The sequence below is a fragment of the Pholcus phalangioides genome, unplaced genomic scaffold (assembly GCF_987345545.1).
Source record: "Pholcus phalangioides strain wild (caught in Gottingen) unplaced genomic scaffold, Ppha-v1.0 ptg000006l_1, whole genome shotgun sequence".
NCBI classification, from domain to species: Eukaryota; Metazoa; Arthropoda; class Arachnida; order Araneae; family Pholcidae; genus Pholcus; species Pholcus phalangioides.
Window position 1 is genome coordinate 355,984 of NW_028301599.1, and position 27,640 is coordinate 383,623.

Below are 27,640 nucleotides of genomic sequence, written 5' to 3' on the forward strand. Positions count from 1 at the left end.
TTCACTGATGAAGAAAATATTTTATCATGAAAGAATGTTTGAAATGAGAGTCGGAAATACCTTAAATGTAAATCCGGGATGGACAAATTTTCCAACAAACTTACATGGTCGACTTGAATTAATATATTCCTGATATAATATATTCTCATTAATATTACTCGTTATATATGCTATTGTCAGACATGTGGATTGAAAAAAATACATTCCCGGTTGAAGCTTTTAGATGTTTAGGCAGTAGATTTGTCCAGCGTTGATGTGTACAATCACTACGTTTAAAATCTTATAACAGTGCGAAAGTTGGTTCAGGATGGTAAATGACCGGGCCTGAATGAAATCGCAATCAACAACCCCAACCCGATCTAATTGCTATCGAGATTTCAAATAATGCCATGCTATGGTTTGAATATCTAAACTAGCTTGAAGATATCTGAATTAGATTAACTGAAACGCATATTATAGAGGTGCCAATTATTGAAAACTTGAATAAATAAATCAGTTCTGTTCCGAGCTCCTACTGTCGATCACATACCGTTATTGTTCTTCCCGAAGATATAAAATGACAGCAAATATGAAATAAAGTCAAGTATCGTATCGTTTCCATTAACTAGTCCGAAAGAATTTCAAAAATATGCAGAAAAACAAAAGTAAATGGATATTCGGAAGAAAACGAAATAGATCTATCTCCGAACTACATACACACACACATCTTGACTTTTATATTTTAAATAAGATTTCATTTCAGATATACCGTATTCCAACTTTACTGGAATGGCCCAGGGGGAAATTAGAAATGCAAAGTGAGCAGCCAAACATCATGGATTCAATGGATCTCTTTAAGTAGTAGAAAAGGGAATAGGAGAAGGAAAATAGTAGGATACTTGAAAGCAACATGCCCAAAACCTTATAAAAATAACTTGTTGTTTTGAAGTAGCAGCAGCGGCAAAAAAAAAATAACCAAAAAGAGATCAAAGATTTCTTTTTTACTCAGTAAGCAGGAAACAGAGCTCTTATTTTAACAGGATTTTGACGCATATCTTTGAACTTCCAGTTTCTCTTATACATATGAACTTGTATTTCTCAGTTTCTTTTCTATACTCGTAAATATATTTTGTTCACATACGTTATCTTTTTGAGCAACAATTCCCTATGAAAGATTTTGAATGGAATTCTTCGCACGATTTCTTTGAAATTCAATTGCCGGTGTTTGTAATGTTCCCAACTCGCGAAGACGCTGTAGCTTTACTTAAATATGGAGAAAATAAGGAAAAAGGGAAGAGAGTTGCAGCAAAATAGAAAGATGCGATGCCATTATCAAAAAACTAGAAAAAGAATATCAAATCCAAATTTTTTCGATAACGATTTTCAGATTTTTCTGTTTTTGTTTTTTCGTCTTACGTGCCACATGTTTCGGAATTTCTGGTTTACGTGTTTCTTGCTATAAACAACAAGAAAATTATCTTCAGTTAGATACAAACACTCTCACAGTACTTTACGTGTTTGAGCGTGTGGCTTCTTTCATGGTTGCATGTCTGAAATCTTGATGAAGTAGAGCTCGGTTGAGAGAAATTCTTACACGGAACACTTCGATTGGAATATGCAAATTTATTAATGACGGAATTTAATTTTAACGTAAAAAACGAAAGTAGAAAATTTCAAAGGTGATTTTAAAATCTGAGATACGTTCAAAATTTCCGATATTTCCAAGTCGCAACAAATTTGAAACGTCAAATAAAACATGCTATACTATAGGGAATTGCTTCACTGTTTTTTTTTTCAGAACATTTTCAAACCGAGGTAGTCGATTTACGTGATTTGGAATTTTTTTTTATTTATGATTGTTTGTGTGAGAATTCCAAACATGATCGAGTTTAGGCATGCACATCTTGTGCAGTTACACACTTTGCAAAATTTGAGAGGCATCTTTTTTTTTGTGATGATGGGTAGGGCGATATGACTGCTCAGGGCGGTAAAGGCCACCCCACGTCACGTCAAAGACGTTGTGAATTCTGATTCGTGGAAATTATGTGAAGTGGGAATTAACGCGTTGCAGAATTCACGAATTTCCACGAATCAGAATTTACAGTGTCTCTGACACAGCGTGCGACCATGTAACGTCATAGTAGCGTGTAGTGGCCCTAAGAGATCATAAGGTAATGAATCCTAAGAGATCATCTGACTACAGATATTCATAAATTTTTAAAATATTGAACTAAACTCATGGACAAATTTTCAAAAATTGCAGTGAGGCACTGAAGTAAGCTTTAATAATCTGCCTAAACTTTATCAAGTTCTTCTCCAGGTGGCAGCCGTTCCCCTTATTCTCGTTACTGCTACAAACTGGGGCGGGGGGGGGCGGGAGAGAACGCTGCTGAGGAGGCTTCAAACCCCGTACTTCAGCTCATCACGGCATTTAGGCCACCGTTTATGCCAATGTAATAAATGTCTTGAGAACAGATCTCGGGCTAGCACTTTTCTCATTCCTCATCACGGCATTTGGCACCACGCACAGGTGTCTCCTGCGGCTGCGGTGTGTATGGATATCGCTCTTGCCGGGATTACAAGAGACCAAGGTTCAATTCCCGACGGGGACCGGTTGACTTTTTTCCCGAGTGCACCTCGGAAAAAAACCAGAAAACAAAAATGAATTTCTTTCATATAATTGGGTTGAGAATAATCACCTCATTCTTGCTCATGTGTTTTAGTTTGAAAAAATAATATTCCTATCATCAGGAACATTTTTTTTAAATCAAGATTTGAAATCTAGCTGAAGGTTTCAGAATTTAAATAGTTATTATTTTTATTTTATAGTTCTTCGAAACTACTTATGTTTATCTAGAGTCGACTTGTGTTATTATTGGTTCATTTATAGTATTGTTACTTGATATCAGAAGAACGAATTTGTATACTCTTCGAGTAGTTCATTCATGTAACCTTAGCACACTTTTAAATTGCCATTTCGTATTCCCTACGCATCTGAAATAATTATTGATTCATAATTATTGTATTTTTCATAGTGATTATGTGTATATATAATTTTTGAAAATGAACACACAACTGCGATGATGATCCAATAATTTGAATTACTTGACGATAATTTCTCTATCGGATATTTTCTAAAATACTGTAAAACCCCTCTTTTACGGACACTCTCCGGACAAAAGATTCGACCGTAAAAGGGGGGGGACTGCATCAGGGAGAGTTCCTCCAATCACACACAATTCTCCCAATCACAAACAATTGCGTCGATGGCAAGTTCTGTCTTCAGAAATCTATTTTTCCTAGCTTTCTTCCCGTTTTTCAGCCACTCTTCTTGCCAATGTTGCTTTTACTTCAAAATGGAACATATCTGTGTCCTCCCGACATCCCATTCGATTGCAAGAGCATGAACTCCCATTTTAGGTTTTTTCCAATGTATTCGCTCGATGGCATCAATTTTTTCCTCTTCAGAATATCTTCTCTTAATGATAGAGAGCGACAGAGCGACAATAACTGAAGCTGGCCGTATCAAACAGCTTGGAATCATGTAAAATATACAAGCACAACCAGCAAACTGACATTAGAGTTGTTAAACATTAGCAAAAAGTTCAAGCAAAAATTTCATTGAAAAGTACAAAAAAGTGGATGAAATATTAGAACTTGGTCTGCCATCTAGTGAGTATAATTTGAACCAAAATTGTAATCATTGGTGTCCGGACCGTATCTGAGTTTGACTGACATTATTTAAATATTCTTTTTGTCGAGATATTTTTATTTGACCGTAAAACAGGTGTGACCGTTAAGAGGGGTTTCATTGTATTTTATTTACAAATTTCATGAGGATATTGTATGATGTGCATTGTCTTTTAATGTTTTTCCTCGTGATTTACTAAATTAGGTTAAACTCTTAGTTGCATTTGAAACTATCATTATTCAACTTGAAATAATATAAAGCATTCATACTATAAATTAAAAAAAAAGACTGGCTGTATTCTTTGCTGCAACGTGGTCTCATATTAGTGGTTGGATTGAGGCAGAGAAAAACTGTATTCTTAAATACCCGTTGGATCAAAGCAAATCATGCATTAATATTCGATTTTTTGTCTGGGGATTTCCTGTTATATAATCACTTTCTGTACGTCTTGGCAAATGTTATCACAGCGAATAAGATATCATTGGATTTGTCTTGTCATTCTTATTTGTATACACCTGTTTTGTCGGTTTGGGGTTGTATTTTGGCTTGATATAGCGTCATATTGATGCAATTGAATTGCCCAGTATGTTGCCATTGGGCTACGGTTTACGTTGCTCGTCGCATTTCTAATAATATCCCATTCACCTTAACTAAGATCTATAGTTTACGACCAAATGCAGTGCAATCGAAAGCGTCCGTAGGCTGTGACAGCTCGTAGTAGAATAGATAGGTGCTTTCGTTGCATAACTTAGCCAGACTTATGATCGGTCAAGAGGGTAATAGGAAGTACAAGTTGTGTCAAAATATCTTGGTCTATACCAGGGGTGCAGGAGAGCATTTTTGGAGGTGCAAGTTGAAAAAAAAAACCATGTTGACTAATTATTCAGGAAAATTAAAATGATGATAAAACGTGAATTTTTCAATTCCTAAAAAAATATTAATCATATTAATATTTTCACGCCTCATCTTCTTAATTATGCTAGCAGAAATGTCATACGAATTTGGCGTTGCAAAAATTCCTTTTTCGATTAGCGATTGTACTAGTTTTCCATTTCAGTTGAGAAAAAATACCATTATATAATTAAACTATTTCGTGGTTTGTTGGTACCTCGTGTTGTTAGCATGTTGTGCTTAGATTCGATATGCCGTGAACACTCATGACTCGGAGAAAACGTCAAAAAAGTTATTCATGTGTCGAAGAAACATTAATTTATAGTTGTACCGGGGCTAGAATCAATGAACTAACTATTCAATGAATCATTTTTCCAAATCTCAAAATATGTAAAAAAATAGTGTTTCTTTAATAATTAAAATAGTTCTTAGAAATTAATTATTGGATAATTAATGTATTAATCAATTGCAGAAAAAACCTTGAATTTTCTAACAGATAAAAAAGTATTATCCAAGGGGGTGCGGGATGCAAGTCGCATTGCTCTGGAGGTGTGGGAAGGAAAAAAGGTTGGGAACCACACACACACACTGGTCTAATCGATCGATAACTTTGAAGACATCACTGAGCTACTTGTGCCCGAGTTATACACGAAAAATGCATTGTTTCAACTGCTTGAATTCCAGAATTATCTGTGGAAAAGAACATAAAAGATGATTTGAGAAGATAGGTCTTGTTTTGTTTAATTTTAATTCACATACAATGTACCTCGTAAAGAGACGGCATAAATTCTGTTGAGAAAAAAAAAGACCTTGCTCAATATATGTATACAGGGCCTAACTTGAACTGATGATGAGAACTGTAAGGGGTGATAGAACTCGCCGAAACAAACAACTTTCACCCATGGGTGGAGATAGACTTAAAAGTCGTGGGGGGGGGGGCGCACGGTCATTATTGCTGGGGGAGCATGATGGTGATGTTGATGATGCCAATTAATATATATGCATGTACATTGAATCAGTCGACTCCACCTATGACGCTCAGGGCAATGCCCCCGTATCTCCGCCCATGATTCCACCATACAATGTGGGGTCGGAAAGCAAACGGCTAGCCGCGAGAGGGCGCTTTCTCTGAAATGGATGAAGCGTCACCTTTCACAGAACTCACCATTTAGCTACTATTCGTCAGCAAACGTGCAGCAATATTCGAAATAACGTGCTCAGATACATCATTCATGTTTCAAGGGGTTGTTTAGTTATTAAAAAAAATAAAAAATAAAATTTTTATACGGACACATTGTCCTGAGAAACTTAATTAAAAAGTAATTATGTGCCCCGTCTCTCTTGAGACCAACAAAGAAAATTTCCAAGATTTTAAGTGCAATATTCACTGAGATATTAGAATTCGAAAATCAAAAAAAAGTTTGGAAAGAAGCGTTGTTCGTTAGGTTTTGCTAGTATTTCCCAACTTTCCTACGATTTTTTAATTCAAACATTTCTGCAAATATTGCACTTACGTACGTGGAAGTTTTTTTGTCTCAGGAGAGACAGGGCAACAACTTTCTAATTAGGTTTTTGAGGAATAATCTAATTGGGTTTTTTGATATTTTATTTCACACTCTTACAACATGAATGACGTATCCGGGTTCTACACGTTATTTCGAATATTGCTGCGTCTTTGACGACGAATAGCAGCTGAATGCCGTATGTGAGAAAGGAGGTGTTTCATTCACTCCACAGAAAGCGTCCTCACGCAGGTCACCACTTTGTTTCCGACCCCATATTGTGTGGTAAAAATTATTTTTTTTTGGAGGGGGGGGGGGGTTGAGCTCTATCACTCCCTGCAGTTCTGACCATCAGTTTAGTTACAACCTGCATATAAGCAGAGCACCATAGCCCTAAAAGGCAGTTTTACAGGGAAACACTGAACAAAATTTACTGCTGCATTCATGCAGAATTCGAGCTGAATTTTGATACCATCACTCATCAAATTGATCATGATTTGTTGTTGATTCAAAAACATTCTTTTTTCACAAATTATTTAGAATTAAATATTTGAGAGACAAAATAGAAAAATTTTCAAAACAAAGTCTTGAGCGACAAAACCTACATTTACTTTAATATTACGCATATTGATTTACAGCTTGATCTTAAATTTCACATCACTGCTCGTGAGATTAATAAGGATTTGCAACTGGAATCTTATTGCGATTCACTTTAAATAACAAAAGTATTATCTACCGAGGTTTAAATGTGGAGAGAAATCTAAAATGGGAATTGGGAACAATGGCTTATAATATATAGTTTTCTTTATTTTCTTTTTTCTCTACTTTTTTTCCTCTTCTTTTTTCCTTTCTTTATTTCTTTCTTTTTTCATATAATTTTTAGTGTTCGGGAAAAAAACATTTTCTTTGATTTTTTAAAATATTTATTTTTTCATAACTAATTTAAATAAACATAATGTGTTTATTTAAAAATGTTATAAGTTCATAACAGTTTTAAATATATTCATATTCATTCATTTATATACGCATCATTCTGCGGTTATCTGAGGTGGCAGATGTAAAAAATTATCTACCTTTATTTTTAATTAAAAAAAAAACTAGTAATCAGAATTTTTATGAGTCGGGACGGTCTGTTGTCTTCCATTTCTTGGGGTCTTAATCATTCTTTTTTCGAATGTTCTTTTTTCCGCGTTATACTTTTCTTAAAACTCAGTAAACTTTTGCGCAAATAAGTAGATTATACTTTTGAAAATTTTCCGTTATTTCATTGTTTATAGCCGAAATGAAATAATATACTAACGAGAATACTGGAAATGATCAGAAAATTAATAACATTTGAGAAATTATTCAAATTATCTATTTCAATAAATGTTATAGACATCTACAGCATTTTAGCATTTAGGAGGAGCGAAAATATAATAGCTGTGTCACTTTATAATAGTAGATACCGTCTACTAAAATATATTCTTATTTGTATTATAAATTTTTGTTATTCGTTATTTATTTCGTGTTGATTTTTGTTGTTGTTTTTTTGTGTAAATCCTTTTATAGCATGTATAGACAAAAATATAATGTCACAGCTTTGTCACCTTATATTATATACCATCTAGAAAAATGTTTTGTTATTTGTGTCGTAAATGTGTAGTTTTTGGTATCTGTTATTCATTTCGTGTTGGTTTTTATTGATGCCTTTTTTTAATATAAATACTTTTTTAGCTTATATAGACTTTATCCTTTAGATGACAATTATGCATGTTTTTCGAAATGATTTTCGAATGAATCCTCTAATGAAAAGAATCAGTTCCGTTTACATTAATTTGATATATTTCACGAGTATATCTTAGGGGAAAAACATTCGAAAATTGCTGTAAATATTTTCATAGAAGCAGTAAATAGTAAAAAATCCCTAATAATATTCACTCTCGTAAAAGATGTTTATCGTAATTTTCAATGGGCGGTTTCTATGTCATTGCTTTGCAATCAATTTCCATCAAATCTTTAAGGTCATCCACGTGTAACGCATTTATTATATTTAGGATTCTTTAAAAGTTTTTATTTTGCGCTAAAGTATGTCTTCTCTCTCCATCACATGTTCACGTGAAATGAATCCACCGAAAGCAGTACTCGATTCTTACATAAAACACATCTTTAAGATCAGCCACCTGATCAGGCATATATATATATAAAGATGAATTATTCCTGTTGTTTTTTTTCTGTTCTGGAAGCTATTAATTCGACTTCTCCCTAATTCGCTTTTCCCGAGTTCAGAAAAGGAATTAAGTTTTCCCTGGAGAAAAAAAAAGAGGATTGGGAAAGAAGCGAGTGCTGTTTGATGTTAGAGTAGCAAATTCCTCTTTTCGCAACTAATTCGTTCCACCGTTTGCGAGAATGTTTTACTAATACCTACACAGTTATTATAGGAAATTCATTTGTATGCAGAAATGCACAAATTTCGCACTCGATGGTGCGTATGTACTTCGTCTTTTGATTTTGTAAACATTTTCATTAAAAGAAGCTATGTATATATGATCACACACAAACTCAAACTATATCACCATGCTCAATTCACTGCCGTCATATCCGTGACGTGGTTTGTTATAACAGAATTTTATTCGATATAGAAATTTACGATATGTATTCAGCTTCCATGCGCTTTTTTTCAATTGGTAATTAATGCATTGTAAACATTATTATTATTACTGTTGCTGCGTCACTGCTGTTTGCTATGACACTTTGATAAAGGTCAACTCACGTTTTTTCTTTGAATTTGAGGACATCACAAAAATTATAAAAATATATGCCAAAATTAGAGTTTTGGTCACTATCAAGTGACATTATGATTTGCTATCATGATAAAAATTTTCTCGACTAATGAAAAATTTTATCCGAAGTCACCGAAAGAAAGATGATCCGTAAACGCTTTTCATGTTTCCCTTTTAGTAATCAGTTGTGAATGCAGTTATGAAATTAAACCTCACATTTTGTACCTTATAATGGCCACATGCCTTTCATCTAAACATACTGCCAACATCCTTCTATCCATCCCATACTACGAATACCCTTTTGTCCACCATACTATACCAACATCCTTTCGTCCACCATACTACCAACATACTTTACATACCATAGTACCAACATACTTTACATACCATAGTACCAACATACTTTACATAACATAGTGCCAACATTCTTTTATCTAAAATACTGCCAACATTCTTTTATCCACCAACATCCAATGTACCACCATTCATTTATCCACCAACATCCAATATACCAACATCCTTTTATCCACCATACTACTACTGACATTCCTTTTATCACTATAGCATCCTTTTTTTCTAGCATATTACTATTAATATCCTTTTTATCACTAGCATAATTTTATCTGGTACAATAAAAGCATCGTTGTATCTAGCATACAACTACCGTCCTTTTTAACATCACCAACCTACTACTAGCATTCATTTTATCTCTCTGAGTTTTTATTTTTTAACATGCTACTAACATATTTTTTGCTAGCATACTACTAGCATTCTTTTCGCTAGTATACTACTAGCATCCTCTTATCTAGCATACTTCTAGCATTCTTTTATCTAGCATACTACTGGCATTCATTTTATAACTTTCTATCATCTTAAGTCATTATTACGTACTACAAGTACAACTTCATATACGGGTCTAATTTTTAAATTTTTTCTCTTTGCAGCAGTAAATACGCAAGCACCGCAAAAGCAGCCTGTACAGCAGCACTTTCTTGTACGTCCAAAAGACTTTATAGCCGTAGAAGGTAGCATAGCTGACCTACAATGTCAAGTAGGTGACTTGGCTGGGAAAGTACAATGGAGTAAAGATGGGTTTTTATTAGGTAATTCTATATTTTTCCAAAATAACAGAAAGTCATGCTTAGAGTAAGAACTCTGAAGTTTGCGCTCCTACAATACTTGATAGAATTAAATTTTTAAGAATCTTATATATATAATTTAAATTTTTGAAACTTAAATTTTTTGATTTAAAAACATATGAATCATCTGATTTCATAAAAGAAAAATTCTTTTCCAACCTTACCCTACTATTACTGAACAACACGGAAATTTTATAAGCAAATATTTGTAATTGGCTGATTCAAGCGATTAAACTGATTTAAGGAAAAGGATTGAAGCCTTGATTAGGATTCAGAAAAATCTCGATAAAAATATTCGAAAACGATTTTAGACGTGATGTCAGTTGGGCTGGACAAATCATAATCATGTACGAAAAATTCAGCCTCAGTAATTCACCACCATGCAATTCACCTCTAAGAAAATCACCGTTAGGAAAATTCATCGACCAACAATTCACTGACCTCAGTTCGACATGAGTGAATGAATAAGCGATTGAGCGAGTGAACGAATTAGAGAGAGAATGAACGAATGAATGAATGATCAAGTGAGCCACTAAACGAGTGTGTGAATGGGTGATCAAGGGAGTAACTGAATGAGTGAGTCGTCAATGAACAAGAGTTTGAGTGAGTAAACGAATGAGAGAAACCGGCCTGTTACTAAAGCTAGCTCGCTCACCGGGTCCCTCAGTCATTCACTAGATATATAGCTCATTCTATTACTCATTCACTCTCTGGATCGCTTTCTCTGTTACATAATCACTAGGTCACTCATATCACTCACTCTCCAAGGCCACTTATCATATCACTCATTAACTGTCACTCACTTACTCCCTACGTCATTCACTTACTCACCAAGTCACTCACTCACAATGCCACTCGACCACTCACTCAGTATGTTGGTCACTCACTTGATGTCCAAGTCACTCATTTTACTCCCTATAGGTCACTTACTTACTTCTTAGGTCACATCTCCCCTAACTATGTCATTCATTCACCAGGTCACTCATTCCACCGTTAATTCACAAGGTTACTCCTTCTATCAGCTCACTAGTTTGCTCACTGTTACACACTCGATCACCTGATCGCTCACTCATTAGGTCATTCCTCTCTCACTTACCGGCTCACTGACTCATAATATTATATATGTATATATAAAATATTACACACACACACACACGCGCGAGTATATATTACATATTAATATATATAATATTATGACTCATATTATTAATATTTTATATATATGTATATTTTAAGATTTTTATTTAAAAAAAAGTTTTTTTATCAACGATGTGTGTTCATGCACACACACATGCGTGAAATTCCACAGAAATGCTTTCTTTGGCAGCCATGAATGAAACGTATAATAAGTATTTTGATCGATTTTAAACTATCCTAATATCTAGCAATATTTACTGAGATCTTTCAATTTAAAAATCGGAGAAACAGCACAAATAAAGGAACGAAGAACTTTCTGTTAGTTTATGCTGTTATTTCCCAGTTTTCCTCCGATTTGGACTTTCAATATCCGAGCAAATATTGCACTAAGAAACGTGGATTTGTTTTTGTTCATTAATCTCAGGAGAGACAGGGCAACAACTTGGTAATTGGAAGTTAGAGGACAAAAGGTGACGTATGAAAATTTGGAATTTTTTTTTTATTTTATGACACCCTATATTTTCACTCTCAAAACTGGTACAGAGTGATTCAATTCTGAGCATTTTTTTTTAATTTGGAACCATACCTCTCAGAAGAACATCTGATGAGATAAAGGCAGCATTAGGACTTACAGCACACCCTGTATATCCATTTGCTTTACATTTCCGCGCTATAATGCTCTATGAAAATTTTTCCAAGATTTCAGGTTATTATCAGTGAATTTACATTATGTTCCGGTTTTTAATAACTAACTAATCGTCTGATGACTTGGTCCATATCCTACGGGATTTCTAACCGAAAAGCCATCACCGGGAAACATATTTTCAATATGTTTGAAATGCAAAATTAAATAATACATATGCTCATCCCATACACACTCCACAACATCCAAAAATTTCAGAAACAGTCATACATACAAGCACAGTAAAATAACAAGCAAAATAAAATAGCATATATGTGTATCTCTCATTCACATTCCACAATTTCCAAACATTTCAAAGATAATAATTATACATACATGCAAAATGAAATAGTTACTCATGTGTGCATCCCATTCACATTCCACAACTTCCAAACATTTGAGAAACAGTCAACGGCCACCATATACTTAGGTCGGTGGCTTTTCAAGCACCGTTTGTACCGTACCGTACATAGGCTATGATTTCATAAGCGAGGTGAATTGTAATAGATGACTTATTTTTCGACGCCAAGATAACGGAAAATTACAATTAGCTGGTTGTCCAAATTTAGATTTTCACACAACTGGTGACGACAATCCTTTTTTGAGTTTCCATTATTTCTTTTGAAATTTCTATTTAAAAAAATAATATTAATTTCGTTATTTCTTAAGCAAGTAAATCGATTTATTTTTAATTTTTTTTAATTTAAGTAAATCCAGTTGTAGTATTTTTCGGGAATCTAATATCTTAAGCTACATGTCTGGTCAGATATGTAAATTTTTGAAAATTTGCCCGGCCCTGGTGTTCCAATGCAGTATACTCCAATGCCTAAAATAAGAGATGCGCTACAGAATGCAATTGTGTGTGTGCACAAACTCACCTTTCAACATATTAAAATTTGAAAAACATGTTAGAATTCCGTATTTTTAGCTTCATCGATTGAAGTGTCATTGCATTTCAAATATAGAAGGATTCAGTTGACATTACATATTCAGAAGTATGTCTCGCAAAACAGAACATGCATTTGACACGTAATACTTTTGTGGACAATGTCAGAAAAGTAATTCTGCCTCTACTTCCGAATCAAATTGCAGTTTGTTTATGATCAGTATTCTCTTTGTACGCTAATGCTTCAAATATTTCTGCCGAGAGAAAGAAAATATTTTCTTATCTTACCTGAACACTCCGAAAAGAGAGACAGAGAGTAAAAAAAATATATATACGTATTCTGTTCACGATTCCAGAGGTACGTTTCGAGTTTCGAGACTGAACTTAAGTCTTCGTCGTGTTTCCTCGACCCAATAACTTTTCCACCCATTTTATCTGTCAACAGTTCTAAGGTTGGTATAAGAAAATAAGAACGTCTTGTGAGTACTTTTACTTTGCATTACTACTGCTTCCCCTCAGATTTATTTATACATAGCTTTCTGAGACTGATAAATACTAGTGGAAGGAGAAAAATACTAGCAAGTGTGCTTAGATTCCTTACATTCCAGTTGCTTCACTTTGACAACACGCATATAGAAGAGACTTTTATCGGAAGAAAAATACAGCGAGATACTATTCTACTCCTTATACCTGAAATTGATATATCCTGCTGCTTTTTGAATCGTATTTTGTATTCTTTACCAGCATAGAAAATTTCTAGGAAGCAGGTATTATTATTCTGAGTGGTTTTAGAGTTTTCTCATACAAAAATGCCTTTGGCTTTGAACATACAGAAATAAGGTAAAATTACTTTTCTCAGTGAAATCTTATTCCGAGCCGACAGATTGAATTGGAATTGTACAATATTTAGTATATTCATGTATATATGAGAGCGGACTTAGGAGTTATTCGGAGATTTCTTTTTAATCACATGTGGCTATACTGAGAGGATATATTTGAAATTTTATTCTCACATTGTTCATTGAAGGTTTTGAACCCGCAATACCAGGCTATGCTAGGTATAGCATGCTAATAGATGCAGCTCGTGGTATATACAACTTGAGGATAAATGGAGTCAGGATGGAGGATGAAGCCGAATATCAGTGTCAGGTGAGTGAACAGACATACTATCTCATGTTTACCAGTTAATGAGTTGATTTCGGCAATCGTATAAGTACAAGAGTACAAAAGAAAACGCGATATTAATTTTTTTCCTTTGTGACATTAGCATGAAGCCAATAGAACTGAAAAAAAATCATTATTTTCATAATCTGTACGGTGAAAGTCATTTACATTCCGGGTACAATTTTCAAAATTTTAATGATAAATGAAACAATTAATGAACGCCAGAACTTTGCCACTGGACATATCCCGTTGCCGAGATCTCTTCCAGCCCAGCTTCGTGGCAGAGTCTGGAACACTTTATTTTGTGTCAAAAAAAAAAAACCGTACAAAATTTTTACAACATATTTTCCCCGAACAATTGGATACTGTCGTGATTAAAAAATTTTGTGGTGATTACAGACGAGATAGGGTTGGGAGTTGGAGAAAAGTTTCGGGGTTTCGTTGAGACGGATGAATGTACATATATTAGAATGAATATACATTTTAGAAGCAACTAGAGGGGGGTAAGGGCCATGCTCTCTCATCTGTTATTTTACATTTGTCATATTATATACATAGTAAACAAACAACATGAAAATATTATTGTATAATATAAATATTCATCGGACTGAGCCATCTCGCTTAACACCTTGTTGGTGAGCAAATGGGTGTGATAACTTGTGGACCAGTATCAGTTTTATTGGGTTGCGTTCACTTGCTCCGGTGGATATGATTGATGAAATAGTATTTGTTTTCTCTATATATATGTGGATGGACGAAAATTATATAATATAATGCAAGTGTCGATTTACCCTGTCCTAGGCATAAGAAAGAAAATTCATTGCGAATTATTAAAATCAATAAATGCCCCGCAAAATGCCACATATATTTGTTAATCAAGTAGATGTCTTCTGATTTTCAGCAGGTGCAAAGTAAGGGCTCTTCAGTTGAGAAATCGACTTTACAAAATATATTGACTTGCCATTGCTAAACTGAGAGGCTTTCTAATAGAGATGGGACAAATAGTGATTTGGCCGAACAATTACCGGTGAAAAATCTTCTCAATCATAATTCAAGTAGCAAAGCATCGTAATAATAACTTGGTAATATTGCGACAAAGAATCCCATTAGAACAAGGATTTGGGAAAAAGCTTTATTGAAATATTTCAGCATCACTTTGATGATAATTAATTATAGTGAACGATGATTCAGGCTAACAAAATAATTTTACAGCAATTTTTTAAAGAATATGCTACAACGTATTTTGCAGCATCAATAAAAATCGCATTTGTAATTTCTAACCTCGACCATCAAATTAAGGGTTAGGGAATAATATTTCGCCATGAGCGATTTCCTCACGTCCTCTCTAGGTCCTTTATGTACTTTCTTCTTCTACACGGTGTGGGGAAGAAGAGAATTCGTCCTGATTTGGGTCACTCCGAAATTGCCTGTTCTTATCCCGATGACAGCCAAGAGGAAGAGGAATTCGATCGACGTTCTAAGAAATTTCATCTATGACAGGCATGAATTTGAGTGCCTTCTACCATCTTATTTCCAACATATTTTTTTTTCCATGGCAAGAGAAGGAAGGGAAAAAAAATGTATCCCTATATATAGAGAGAGAGATTGGATGGAAGGATGCTCGAACTTCCATCCGATAAAAATCTAGGATTAATTCCAAAGGAAAGCGACACCTTCGTACATGCTACAAGAAAGCGCGAGAACTTCAGTTTTGGCTCTATGTTTATCTCAGTAGTACTCAATTTTGTATATAACATTTGTTTTTTATCTCAGAAAATGAAATAAAAAAGATATATCGCACGCCGCTTAATGCGATCACGCCAGGATTCGAAGTTTCCGATAGCAATGACTGATTGACAACCATTTCCGAAAAAAATACCGATTGTTAGTGAGATAACCATATGCCCTGCAATGTGTTAATATTGGATGAGCACGAGCGATCAAATGAATTTGAAGAACACGGACCGTGAAACTACCAGCATTTCTGGAAAAAAAAGCCACCACAAGACAATTTATGATAGAGGAGGTCAAAGCAAGATATGTATGTACAGGGTGATTCAGAAAAGATGGGAGCAAAACTTTAGGATGTAGTAGTGCACACAAAAACAAACAACTTTAATCAAACAAAGAAAAATTAAAAAAAATATCTTTTTATTCACTGTAACACAGATTCGCATACGGTTTCTTCTTTATCTTTCCCATAATCTCTTTCCCGATAAATTTCAACAGGAATGCCGTTTTAAGGTTTGCGGAGCGGCCGTTTCGAAACGCGCTAGTGCGTTTATGTTTCGATGTTAGACCATGCATTCTTTGATGGCAATTGTTTGTATTGGTGTGTGTTATCACCTCTTAATTTTTCCCCCCATTTTTTTCTGAATCACCCTGTATATAGCATGGAGCGAGACGAAGGTGGAAACAATACAAAAAATTGGAGAAGCAAGTAAATCCGAGTATAATTTAGCGACCCAAAACCTCTCGCTATCTTAACCTTATAGCCCGAACTCTGAGTTTATAGTTTTCGAAATAGTTACATCGGCATAACTTCAGAATATGATCGGTCAATATTTCTTTCTTTGGTCGTATGTCTTTGTATGCACGTCGTATATGGGGGTGTATATTTGTTGTGTATGTTCAGACTTCACAGCCTTTGCGTCCCGTGTCCCGTCCCATTTTCACATTCGATATTTTCTTTGTCTTTATTTTATAGTTTTATATTTTGTGTTCTTTTAAATTCAATTCTAAGTCCTATATGTTTTTGTGTTTCAATCTGTTTCTTTGTATTTCTGCGTTTTTTGAAGTTTTGTTTTAATTTGTATATTTCATATCTTTCATTTTGCTATTAATTTTATTATGCTTAGTGGTTTTTACTTTTAATTTTCAAGTCTTTAATGTTTCTGTGTTTTTATTTTTATCAATTTACTTGATATTTATATCTTTACTTTGAAGTTTTATATGTTTTTGTAGTTAACTTCTTTTAAAGTTCAGTGTATTACCGAGAGTGTTGTTTGCTTGTATCGCTGTGTCGAACCCACCTTGCCATATGCCTGTAAAGGTGGGACGGTAGAATGAATTTGATATGTCCCGTTCTGGTCGAAATTGTTTGACACGTTCCTAATTAACAATTTTTAATAATGAAAATACAAATACAAGACCGCAACAAGCAAAATGCCCAACGAGGTGGCTGAGAAAAAATGTCTATAACAAATATCGATGGCGTATATAAATAGAAGTTTCTCACTCAACCTCCCATACAGGATCAGAATCCCATGTATTCGATTTCAATCTTGAAAATTTTGCTTGATACTAAATTTCATGGAATTTGTACTAACTTTTCCTGTTATCTGTAAACATAGATGCAAATGAATTGATACATCTTTTTTGTGTTTGGAAAAAAAAATGCTGGCCTAGTTTTTCATAATTTTCTAGTGCAATTAGCATGAACATAATTTTTTTAACCTTTTTTATGTTGAAAAATATAATGAATTGTAAAAAATATATATCATCATGATGCCCTATAACTTGAAGAAAATAATGTTTTAAAAGTGAAAATGTCTGGGAAAATGCAAAAAATTCAAATGCCTTCCATGTACGAACCCTGGTGATAACAATACCCGAATATCCATGATTCTAATAAACAGCGTACAGTCGCTAGATATACAAGTAGAAAAGAACAGAATCCCTTTTATTGATTGACTATGTAGAAAGCTGAGTTACTCTTTGTAAGTGAAAGCTGCTACGTCCGCCCCAAAGGGTTACAGTAATTCATTTATCTTGTCGCCCCGATTCTCTTTCTCTTAAAAGACGCAAATGGGTCTTGTTGGCGAGCTTAAAGCCTCGCTTCTAGTTTCAAGCTAAATCATGTTCATGTGTACATAACCCATTAACGACAAATTGCATTGGCGCTCAATTAGTAGGTTTGTCCCGAGGAATATTCCTGGCGCCAAAATCAACTCTCTGTGCTGTTAGATTTATTACTTTTACACCAACATGACCATCACTCTTGGTGAGAGCAAGGTCTCCGATTACGAAGACTCTCGTCCAAGTTTATTCGCGTCATAACTTGAGATAAACTTGTATGTTGGTGGTTCGTTTGCATAATAATTCGAGCCATTTTATTGCCGTACTCTAGAATAATTTATTAAGCCGCTTGTTTGGAAGAAATTCGTGTTTTGAACAGCAGTTAAACACTAATCAATTGTAACGGAGGTTGAATTAAAATAGCGTTATAATTTTATATTGTGCAACCAGTCTCATGCTTCAATGTATTTTTGAATGGTTGATGTCATCACTCCTTAATTCTGTATTGTGTCATTTTTATAATAGTCAGGTGTAAATTAAATTTTTTTTATTCTGAAACCATATTGATAACCCTTTCCTGCATCCCCAAAAATATGGTGTGGTTGCTTTTTCTCACTATAGATTTTTTTTTAACCTCATGGAGTCAAGTCAGCACCTTCTAGAGATAGAATTCCTCCGCACGCTGCTCGTGACGTCAGAATATAGTCCATTTTCCCTCAGTAGATTCAGGGGCAAAATTTTCCTGCTCGCGCTAGTATCATCGTTGTGTGGAAAAGGAATGATCTCGGGCTCAGAATTGGCGATTCCTATGCCCCACATCCAATCACCATGCGGTATTTGTGAGCTAACCAGGAGGATTCAACGCCAAAATAAGAAGAAAACTAGGATGCTGCACTTCAAAATGTAGAAAACTTGTAGATAGTCTTAATGACGTTACAGACAACCCGTTTGGAGGGAGGCCTCCTATCTATAGAAGGTGCTGGTCAAGCCTTGATGCCTTGATTCAAAGGATTATGTAAGTTTTGAGATAGATACGGTATATTGTGAATATGAACTTTGGAGTATTTCATATCAGAGGGCAGCACTGGAAGTTAAACTTCCAGGGGGGTTTTATTTAGATGCCTTCCAGGAGAAAGTGCCTCCAAAAAAAGTGTGATTTATTACGTAAAATTTAGCAAAAAAATTATATGTGAAGGTGAATGTACACTGTGTCATCTTGGCTGAGAACATTTGAACGAAATGAATTATTTCTCCTGAAAAAAACTTTAAAATTTGAGAAAAATTAAAGGGTTGCTGACATTTATGTTTGTACTATATTTTTTGAGCATCAAAAATCCAAATCACATTGGAAATTCCAAAAAATGAATGTTCGGATCGTAATGGAATATGTGTCACTATATAACGTGTAATGTTAGTATTCACATCGTTCACACTGATCAATTCACATTGATATCAAGATAATTAATTTTCTAGAGTTGAATATTGCACCTAGAAACACTGTACCATTAAATATTACCTTGATTTTAGACTGCATAGCCTTAATTTTTAACCAATGTCATTTACAATTTATCCTTCTCAGAGGCATAAATAGATACTGTACCGTCATTGCTTAGGCGTATATCTATTTTACCATTAAAGGTTTCATAAATTTCTCTCATTACTTACTGATTTTCAACTTAATGGAAACAGTTAATGAAAATTATTTCCATCACTAATTGTAATGATTTTTTTTATATAGTTTTGAAAATAGGTTTAAAAACGCAACTAGTTCATCATTTAAGTATTGTTCCGTTACCAATGCACGTATTCAAATCAAATCAAACTCGTATTCAAATCAAATAAAATTTATTCATTTTCAACTTACAGAGATGTAACGTTAATTTTGTAAAACATATTTATCATTCAGAGGCTATAATGCTTATACCATTCATGTAGCATTTTATAAAGATATTACTTATATTAACAATAGAAGCGCCGTAGGGGTCATTTTGACCCTTTTTCCAATTTCCCCTGCGTTATCTTGACACAAAATAGCACGTCGAAGCTGGTATTTTCCGACTTTTCTTAAAATACTTCAGGGAGTACTGTGACAGATTTTTTATTTCTAAGTAAATTATTAAAGAATCATAGAAATACCTAGAACACCCAACAGGGGTCATGTTGACCCGCGTAAGAAAAATGATCGATTTTGAAGTAAATATCTGTAGATAATTTGTGAAACACGTATTGGAGACCACCTGTGTTCAAAGAAACAATGTCATGCAGTTGGTACCGTAAAATCATGAGATATCTTAGACTAGATGTCCGAGGCATCACAGCTGAGCGCCTCGCTACTAACAAATTTGCTCTAGCTTCAGACATTTGGTACAAGTTGACGAGAAACCTGTTATTAGCACATAGTCCTAGACCAAAAACCGCCGTTGTTGAGCAATTGTTGTCATGTAAATAACAATGCTAATTATTAAATACATGGCAAATAAACAGGACAAGTTTAGTACCAAGTTTTGGTTAGCAACTGTTGTGATATCCACAAATATGTCTTTAATTGCTGTCCGGCAAAGATAAAGAGAAACCAATCAATGCACATTCTAAAGTTCGGACTCACCGTCACAACTGACATTTATTTTACTTTTGTGAAACTTGCAGATAAACCTTCTGTGAAGTAAAACCACAACTGCACGTGGCACTTCAACGCCACAATATTGTCCTGTTGCACTGACAAATGTAAACAACACACTCCCGATATATGTATATCCCGTGCGAGAACAAAAATAATGTCGTAATTCTTAGCACCTTGCACAGAATGTGTCTGCAGATGAAACCGCAAAAAACAAAAAACAAAGCTGAACACTGTCACTTATTACAATAGCACTATAACTGTGGCATAATTGTAGCAGACGAGATGCTAAGGAAATACACTACAAGATGCGAAACTCGCAGGTGACATGTTTATGCATTTTACAACGTCCATGGCATTGTCACACTCAATGCTGGCATAATTTTCAAGGAATCCTCGGGCTTCACAGATTCACGCCGAAGATTTCTTCTTGTGATGGTGCTTTGCGCAACAAATGTCCTCCAATTCTCCTGCACATCAAAAAAAAGAAAGAAATGTGTCTTTCAACTGTGCAAGAAACAGAATAATGCTTCTGACTGTTGCGAAGGATGCCAGAAACTATTTTGTGGAAAATGTGTTGCTGTCACTCTGTTAAGCGGGCATATTGTTCAGCTTGTGCACTTTAGAACATAACGAACTTTAGAACATATTGTGGGTTTTATTCTTAGTTCATGTTCATGGGTATAATTTTGCTTTGACACATGTACTAATTTATAATATGTGTTGAGTCATACCGCACTTTTTATTGGTCCATTTGTAATTTGCACTCATGTAAAAGCACATCGTGAAACAGGTTAAATATTATAATCAGATCTCGGTAGAACGTAAAGTAAAAATATTCACTTCAATGATTTAATACTTCACAAATGGGATCATTTAATAACGTTTACAACTTTCTTTGCCAATTATTCTAGCAAAGCTTTCGAAAAAATGACGTTATAGGCGGGGTGACGTTAAAAGAGGTTGCCATTATAACAAGGTCTTACTTATATATTGTTATATCAACATCATTCATCAAACAACAGCTACTTTTAATAGGGCTTGAATTACTTATGTGGGGGGGGATCACGTTGACCCCTAGGTTTTAGATGAATCTAAAATCTATCTGTTCTAGTGTTAATATATTTCGACATGAAGTATTACTATTATTGATGAATTGAATTCTCAAATATGTATTCATCGGTGAAAATATGCGGATGTCTTTTCAGGTGGGTCCAGCACCGAATAATCAGCCAATAAGAGCCAGAGCTAATGTTACTGTAATAGGTGAGTATATATGCTCAATTGGTAATAGGTATAACTGTTATAAGCTCCATATCTGAATTTTCAAGACAATGATCAGAAAAAAATTAATACCGAGTAAAAAATTCATATAAAAGTATACGTAGTAAAATTGTATAAACCAAATGCGAAAATATGTATGTGTAAACCTTCTCTACAAAGATTATAGCAAAATATTTATAGATGCACATTACAATGAAACTCCGTTATAACAACAGTTCTCAATGATGAGGAAAATTGCCATAGTCGTTATAACGGATGTCTCTTTATAAGTAAATCTTTATATTTTGCTCTGTCAGGTTATAAAATTGTATAGAATCACTTCGTTTTCTTCATTAAAACGTCTATTAGATCATTCCTATCTGACATAAACTAAAAAACATAATTGTGGTCATAAAATTGGCGTTTAGTCTCAAAGCGGTTAGTCTTTTAATCTAATTTTTACGAAAAATTGCGTATTATACCAAACCTGCAAATCCAACAGAACAATAAAAATGTTTGGTTATTATATCACTGCCCACTTACCAGGCTGTATGAACTCGTCCTCGGAACATTTTCCCGCTAATCTGAAAGTTTACTTAGCAAGATTTTTTCACTCATTCGGAAACGACTTTGAACTGCAAGTTCTGGTCGCGTGGTCTCATAATCACTGGAAGAGACTTAAGTCGAATATATAATAATCACATAATCCAAGTTTACAGTGTTGAAGCCCAAAATAACTAACAAAGTGTTAAAACAGTTTGACTTTTCTGTATCCATTCTTTGTTGGAAGTAATCAGAGTGATTTTAACGGAGAGATTATGTATCATGATAAGAGTAATCATGTTCACGTCTTGTAAAAAGAGGGAAAGAGAGAATGAGGGACGGGAAAACACATTTCTAAAGCCCCGTTCACATGGGAAATAGAAAATTCACGAATTTTCACCAATGACTGCTCTCCGTTTTCTTCCTTACGAAGGAGAAAAGTCGTGAAGCGGGTGCTAGCACTCCCAATGCTACCTCAATTTTTGCACATGTGAGCGAGCTTAAGAGTTAATGATGTTATGGCAAATGCTTCTTGATTTTCAACTTGCAGGTGAATTTTCTTTCTAGATTTACCATTAGCTATTTGATAATCTCTTGCAAATCACTCATTATGGTAAGATTCTCCTTATAAACCGTACCCGTTGTAATGTAATTTTACTGTAATATTTGTAAGCCCAATTCTTGAATTGTCACAAGGCAATGGTTACAGAAAAAAAACTTAATACCGTGTGGAGCAGTGGTTCTGAACCTGGGGAGCATATGGGTCCCCATTTGCGGCTCTGGTATATTTTGTGGGGGCCACGGGTGAAAATTAGGAGGAAGGGGAGCCACGAATTGTAGTTTGGGGGGGGGGGTAGGAGGAACCGTAATGAGCTGTGAAGAAATAAAGTGTTCAAATGAGATAGGGTGAAAAAGAAAAAAGTGCCTATTTTCAGAATCCAGCAGAGCCTCATATAACCTGCACCATATCAATGCATGTGACCATCCGGGCATGACTCCATGGCCTCATAACCATACAAGGTTTACACGATGAGATCTGGTATGGTACTATGATCTTCGTGATTATGCAAATATATGAACTGTTACTTCCTACTAAGTATAGGGGTTCTAGAACGCCACCTTGCCCTGGGACCTCTGATGTTGAGAGGGTCCTGAGTATACCCCCCCCCCGCCTATGAAAGAAGCCCACTGAACTCTAGCCCAGTGTAGCCTTGGGGTCAGGGTGATGTGTCGGGAGGGGGCGATTTTTTTTGTGTAGGTTCGTTGGATCAAACCCCGTATCTTACGAAACAGATCAGTTCTTCTGGCTCAGGGGAACTGATCTGTTTGTCCGATCAACCTTATAAACATTTTGTTCATTATAAGTTTTTTGTTTTGACAATATTTAATTCAATATGTAAAGAGAAATCACCTCATATATGTTTACAGATCACCGCGGCTTAGTTCTAGACCACTAAAGTAATTTGGCGCACACTCCCAGATCACCTGAGTGACCTATGCCATATTTACAAATCAGCACGGCCCAGTTCGAGAGCACTTGAGTGACCAGCGGCACATTCCCAGATCACATGAATTACCCACGACACACTCCCAGATCACTTGAATTACCCACGACACACTCCCAGATCACTCAAGCGGCCCACGGCATATTTACAAATGACTTAAGTGATCCACGGTGCTGTTCCCGATAATTTAATTAAGCTGTCTGCGACACATTTCAAGTCAATGAAGTGGCCCCCACTCTCCTAAAGGTTGAACACTCCTGGTTTACAGTAATTTCGAGCATAAGATGGATATAAATGACGTTTTTGAAAAAGATTCAGAGTTTGACTCGAACACTTGAGATTCTGTGGCGAATAAATGAATTATTTTAACAAAAATGTATAGGGACCAATTGGCAACGAAGCTAATTATTAATGTGCAAGTCGTATAACTGAGCGACGTATAAACGAGCCTCCACTGAGATTGGAAGTATGCCTCTAGGATGAGCGGTTCACCAGTAAAATGCGGCGAGAGAGGAATAAAGTAATCACTCTGTATATCCTAATATTATAACAATTACGGGCCATAATTTGACGGCATGTCTAATGACATGAAACTGAAGTCAATCACACAATTTCAATATGTGGTTAAAATCATACGGAGATAAAGTTGGATCTTATATGATATTTACATATTTCATGTGTTAAGGCGTTACGAAACTGTAAAAAAATCATTACGGAAAGTCTCAAAAAAAATGTTAACTTTCCAGTAAAGTTCTTCAGGAATGAACGGAATGTGTGTGTGTATTTTATGTATTTTCATTTATTTCATCATTTTGTTTTAACCATTGCTCAATTTCAGTACCGCCTAAAGTACTAGAAATCGGTGGTCATAAGAACGGCAGCGTCCTCCAGATGAAGGAAGGGCAGAAATTGAGCTTGGAGTGTGCAGCCTATAAGAGTATACCAGCAACGAAACTTAAATGGACTCGTAACGGCATCACTGTTACAAAAGGTAAGTTTTCTAAAGAAAATAAATAAATCACTGTTGTTGTTGTGTTTTTTTTTTTACCTTTCTCTATTTCGCTTGTTATATCACCAAATCCCGTTTTCCTCTATTTCATTTCGTCGTCCCGTTTTTTCCCCCTTCTTCTTTTACTTTCGTCCCGGCATCATCTATTTAATGTCTGTTTCACTCCTTTATAGACATTTGTGTCTTTTGTTGAGAAAACTTCAGAGGAAAGTTTCTCTTCTTTCAAACGAAAAATAAAAAAACTTTTTTCTTAGACACATTCTAGAACTTTCGAGCAGTGTCAGGAACATTATATATATATATATTTATTTATTTTTTATTTGTATGTTTAAAAGCTATTGCCGAGGAGATTGCGGTTTGGAAGCGAAATTCCAGTCATAAGCATTGGCAGATTTTATTTGTCAGTATTACCTCTCTCAAATTACGTTTGTAAACTTCTTTCTCAGTTGTACTTGGACTTGTTCGGTGTTTGTGTTAAGCTGTTTGGGTATTATGTTGAGATTGGTTTATGACTGTCAGTTTGTTGAAATGAAAATTTTAGTGATATTTTTATTCATAAGTACATTGTTAATTTTTAGGAAAACTCTTTTCAATTAGTCGTGTATAATTTATTGTCATAATTAAAAATGGTGAGAGACATTAATTACCTGATAATTGAAAAAAAATTGTTGTTAAAAGCATTGTTTAAGAAATTTTTTTTTATTTTAATGAAATCTTCCAAAAACGGCTCATAGCTTTATTGAAGAGACGTTATTTTTAAGGCATTTATGAATGCTATTTGCATCTCATTATCTGTATCAATTTTTCTAGTACTCAGGTGGGTATGATAGCAAGAATTTTTGATTTGTAAGTACACTATATAAGCGGGGTAGACATCTACTACCCAATAATTACACTTGCGATTCCTTGCGAAAAAATAATGCGCAATTTTTTCTTCCAGTTTTTGATGTGGCCAATACTTATTGAGTTATAACGCATTAAAAATTGATGACGTCACTTTCGAATCTTGCAAAATTCATCGAACGTGCACCAAATGTATAACTTGGCATTTTTAAGCTGATAGCAATGCTATAACCCTGAGACTAAACAAGAAAGCTAAAGCTGTGCAAACCAGTTTTTTCCCTCAAAAAATATGACCTAACAGTGAAACAAAATTACCACATTTTGGCAAAAAAATGTGTTGATTCTGAAAGAACAATTTTTCTAATAAATCTCATTTGGTTAACAGCTTACAAATCTGGTGATAAATTTGCTAATATAGTAGGATGACGCAACACGTAATAACAAGGTTAATATCACTTTATACGAAGAGGAAAAAGCGCCAATCGTGAAGGAAAATAACTGAAATTAGCTTCCAACGGGATTGTTCATATCACTTGAGTTCATTTCCAGTTAGTGGCAACCCACTGCGTGGGGAATTTTTTTTATTTATTTGGGTGTTTGATGTGTATCTAACCGTTAGAAAACTGACACGTCACCAAATTTCAAAACATTATAACTCCCTTAATATGTGTCCGATCCTAAAACGAAAAACTATGTTATTATTAACGATATTACTTTTTCACAAGGAATCACGTGTGTAATTATTGGCTGGTATCCATCCACCCTATATACGCGCAAATCTAACCGTAAAAATACATTGGATTGGCTGTATGCATAATGTGATCCTTATTAAACCTCACTTTCCCCGTCATGCTGGGAACGGACTAGACACCAACAATGAAAAATATGGTGTTCGCCGAGCTCTATGGCATGTTGGCTAATGCAGGGAATACGGTATATATGACTTTAAATACCATCTTCCCAAGTTTTCACAAAGATTATTTTCGAAATACATGAAATACATTTCTGAGTTACGACAAACTATCACTTTATATCCAAAATAATAACAATAACAATAAATTCCCAAACATTGCTTACTTTGATGTAATGCGTTTTTTTTTTAAATCTATATGTGAAAAATAAGAGTTCTTTATTCAAACTGTGGATAAAATAAACGAATTCGGTCTATGAATTTGTCTGAACTCATTTTCAAAAGAAACTTTTCGTTGGCATTAATCTTTGAAGAAACAATTTATTGGACGTATTGCGGAACTGCAGAACAAAATCTTTGTCTTCCAGCATAGCTCTTTTTTCAGACGAAAACATTTTATCTAAAAGTGCTGTGTAAAATTGTTTTAAGTATTGCGGAAGGAGTATTTTTTGGAAAGTTTTGTTTACTTTACCCATGTTCCAATTTTTTTGGGGATATTATGGTATTATTCGTGTCGATTTGGAACACTTTTGCACGACATTAAATTACATTAGAAAAACCGTCTCGCGCTTAATTTTCGCACACCAGTGTTTATGCAGCGTAAATTAATGCAGACATGAAAGTTCTTGTTGCATATTTTTTTTTTATACAGAAAATAATTTTTATAGATATCCGTTGCATGATACTGTGTACGAAAACTACGTTTTGAGTTTTTTTTAATTATTTAAAACGGCATTCATCAAAGGCTATCAGGATTCACGTAAATCACTTCTTAGATATCATTATTTGCAAAAATCTGTAGGATCGTAAAATTTCGTCATAAACAGAACCTGGTGACAGAAACGTAGCAAGTGTTTCACTGATTTTGGTGCTTTTAACCAGATGGCTCGATTCCCTTGAGAAAATAGAGAACCTCGATTATCAGAAGGAGGGATGGTCTCTGAAAGGATCATCATGATGATGACATTCATAACAACATCAAATGTGCAGACTTTTCTAAATTTTTAAATTTAAATATCTTGAACATCATTATCATTCTTTCAGAAAATGTTTCTTACCGGAAAAGCAATTCAGTGTCGCCAGTAAAATTAATCAAGAGAAGAGGAATGCTTTCACGTATCACATAGTGAACTAACTGTAGCTCTATTTTATAAGGATGGTGTGATGATGATGATGATGATGACATCTTGTGCCAGCCTCCACTGCATCTGCATATTGGTGACTTTATATGAGCTCAACAAGTCTAAAATCTATTCTTCTTCTCAGAGATTCTCCTACAATTGCTTACGCGAAGGAATAGAAAAAATATCTAGATTCCC

General features: G+C 34.7%; 1 protein-coding gene across 1 annotated transcript in view; it reads left to right on the top strand.

The window, feature by feature from the left end:
* Positions 1–27,640, top strand: part of LOC149085634 (nephrin-like) — a 193,746-nt gene that overhangs the window by 123,901 nt on the left and 42,205 nt on the right. The window contains exons 2-5 of the mRNA XM_089232440.1: positions 9,770–9,928; positions 13,697–13,818; positions 21,457–21,514; positions 24,398–24,550. Coding sequence (XP_089088566.1) covers positions 9,770–9,928; positions 13,697–13,818; positions 21,457–21,514; positions 24,398–24,550 — 492 coding nt within the window. The remainder of the gene's footprint in view (positions 1–9,769; positions 9,929–13,696; positions 13,819–21,456; positions 21,515–24,397; positions 24,551–27,640) is intronic.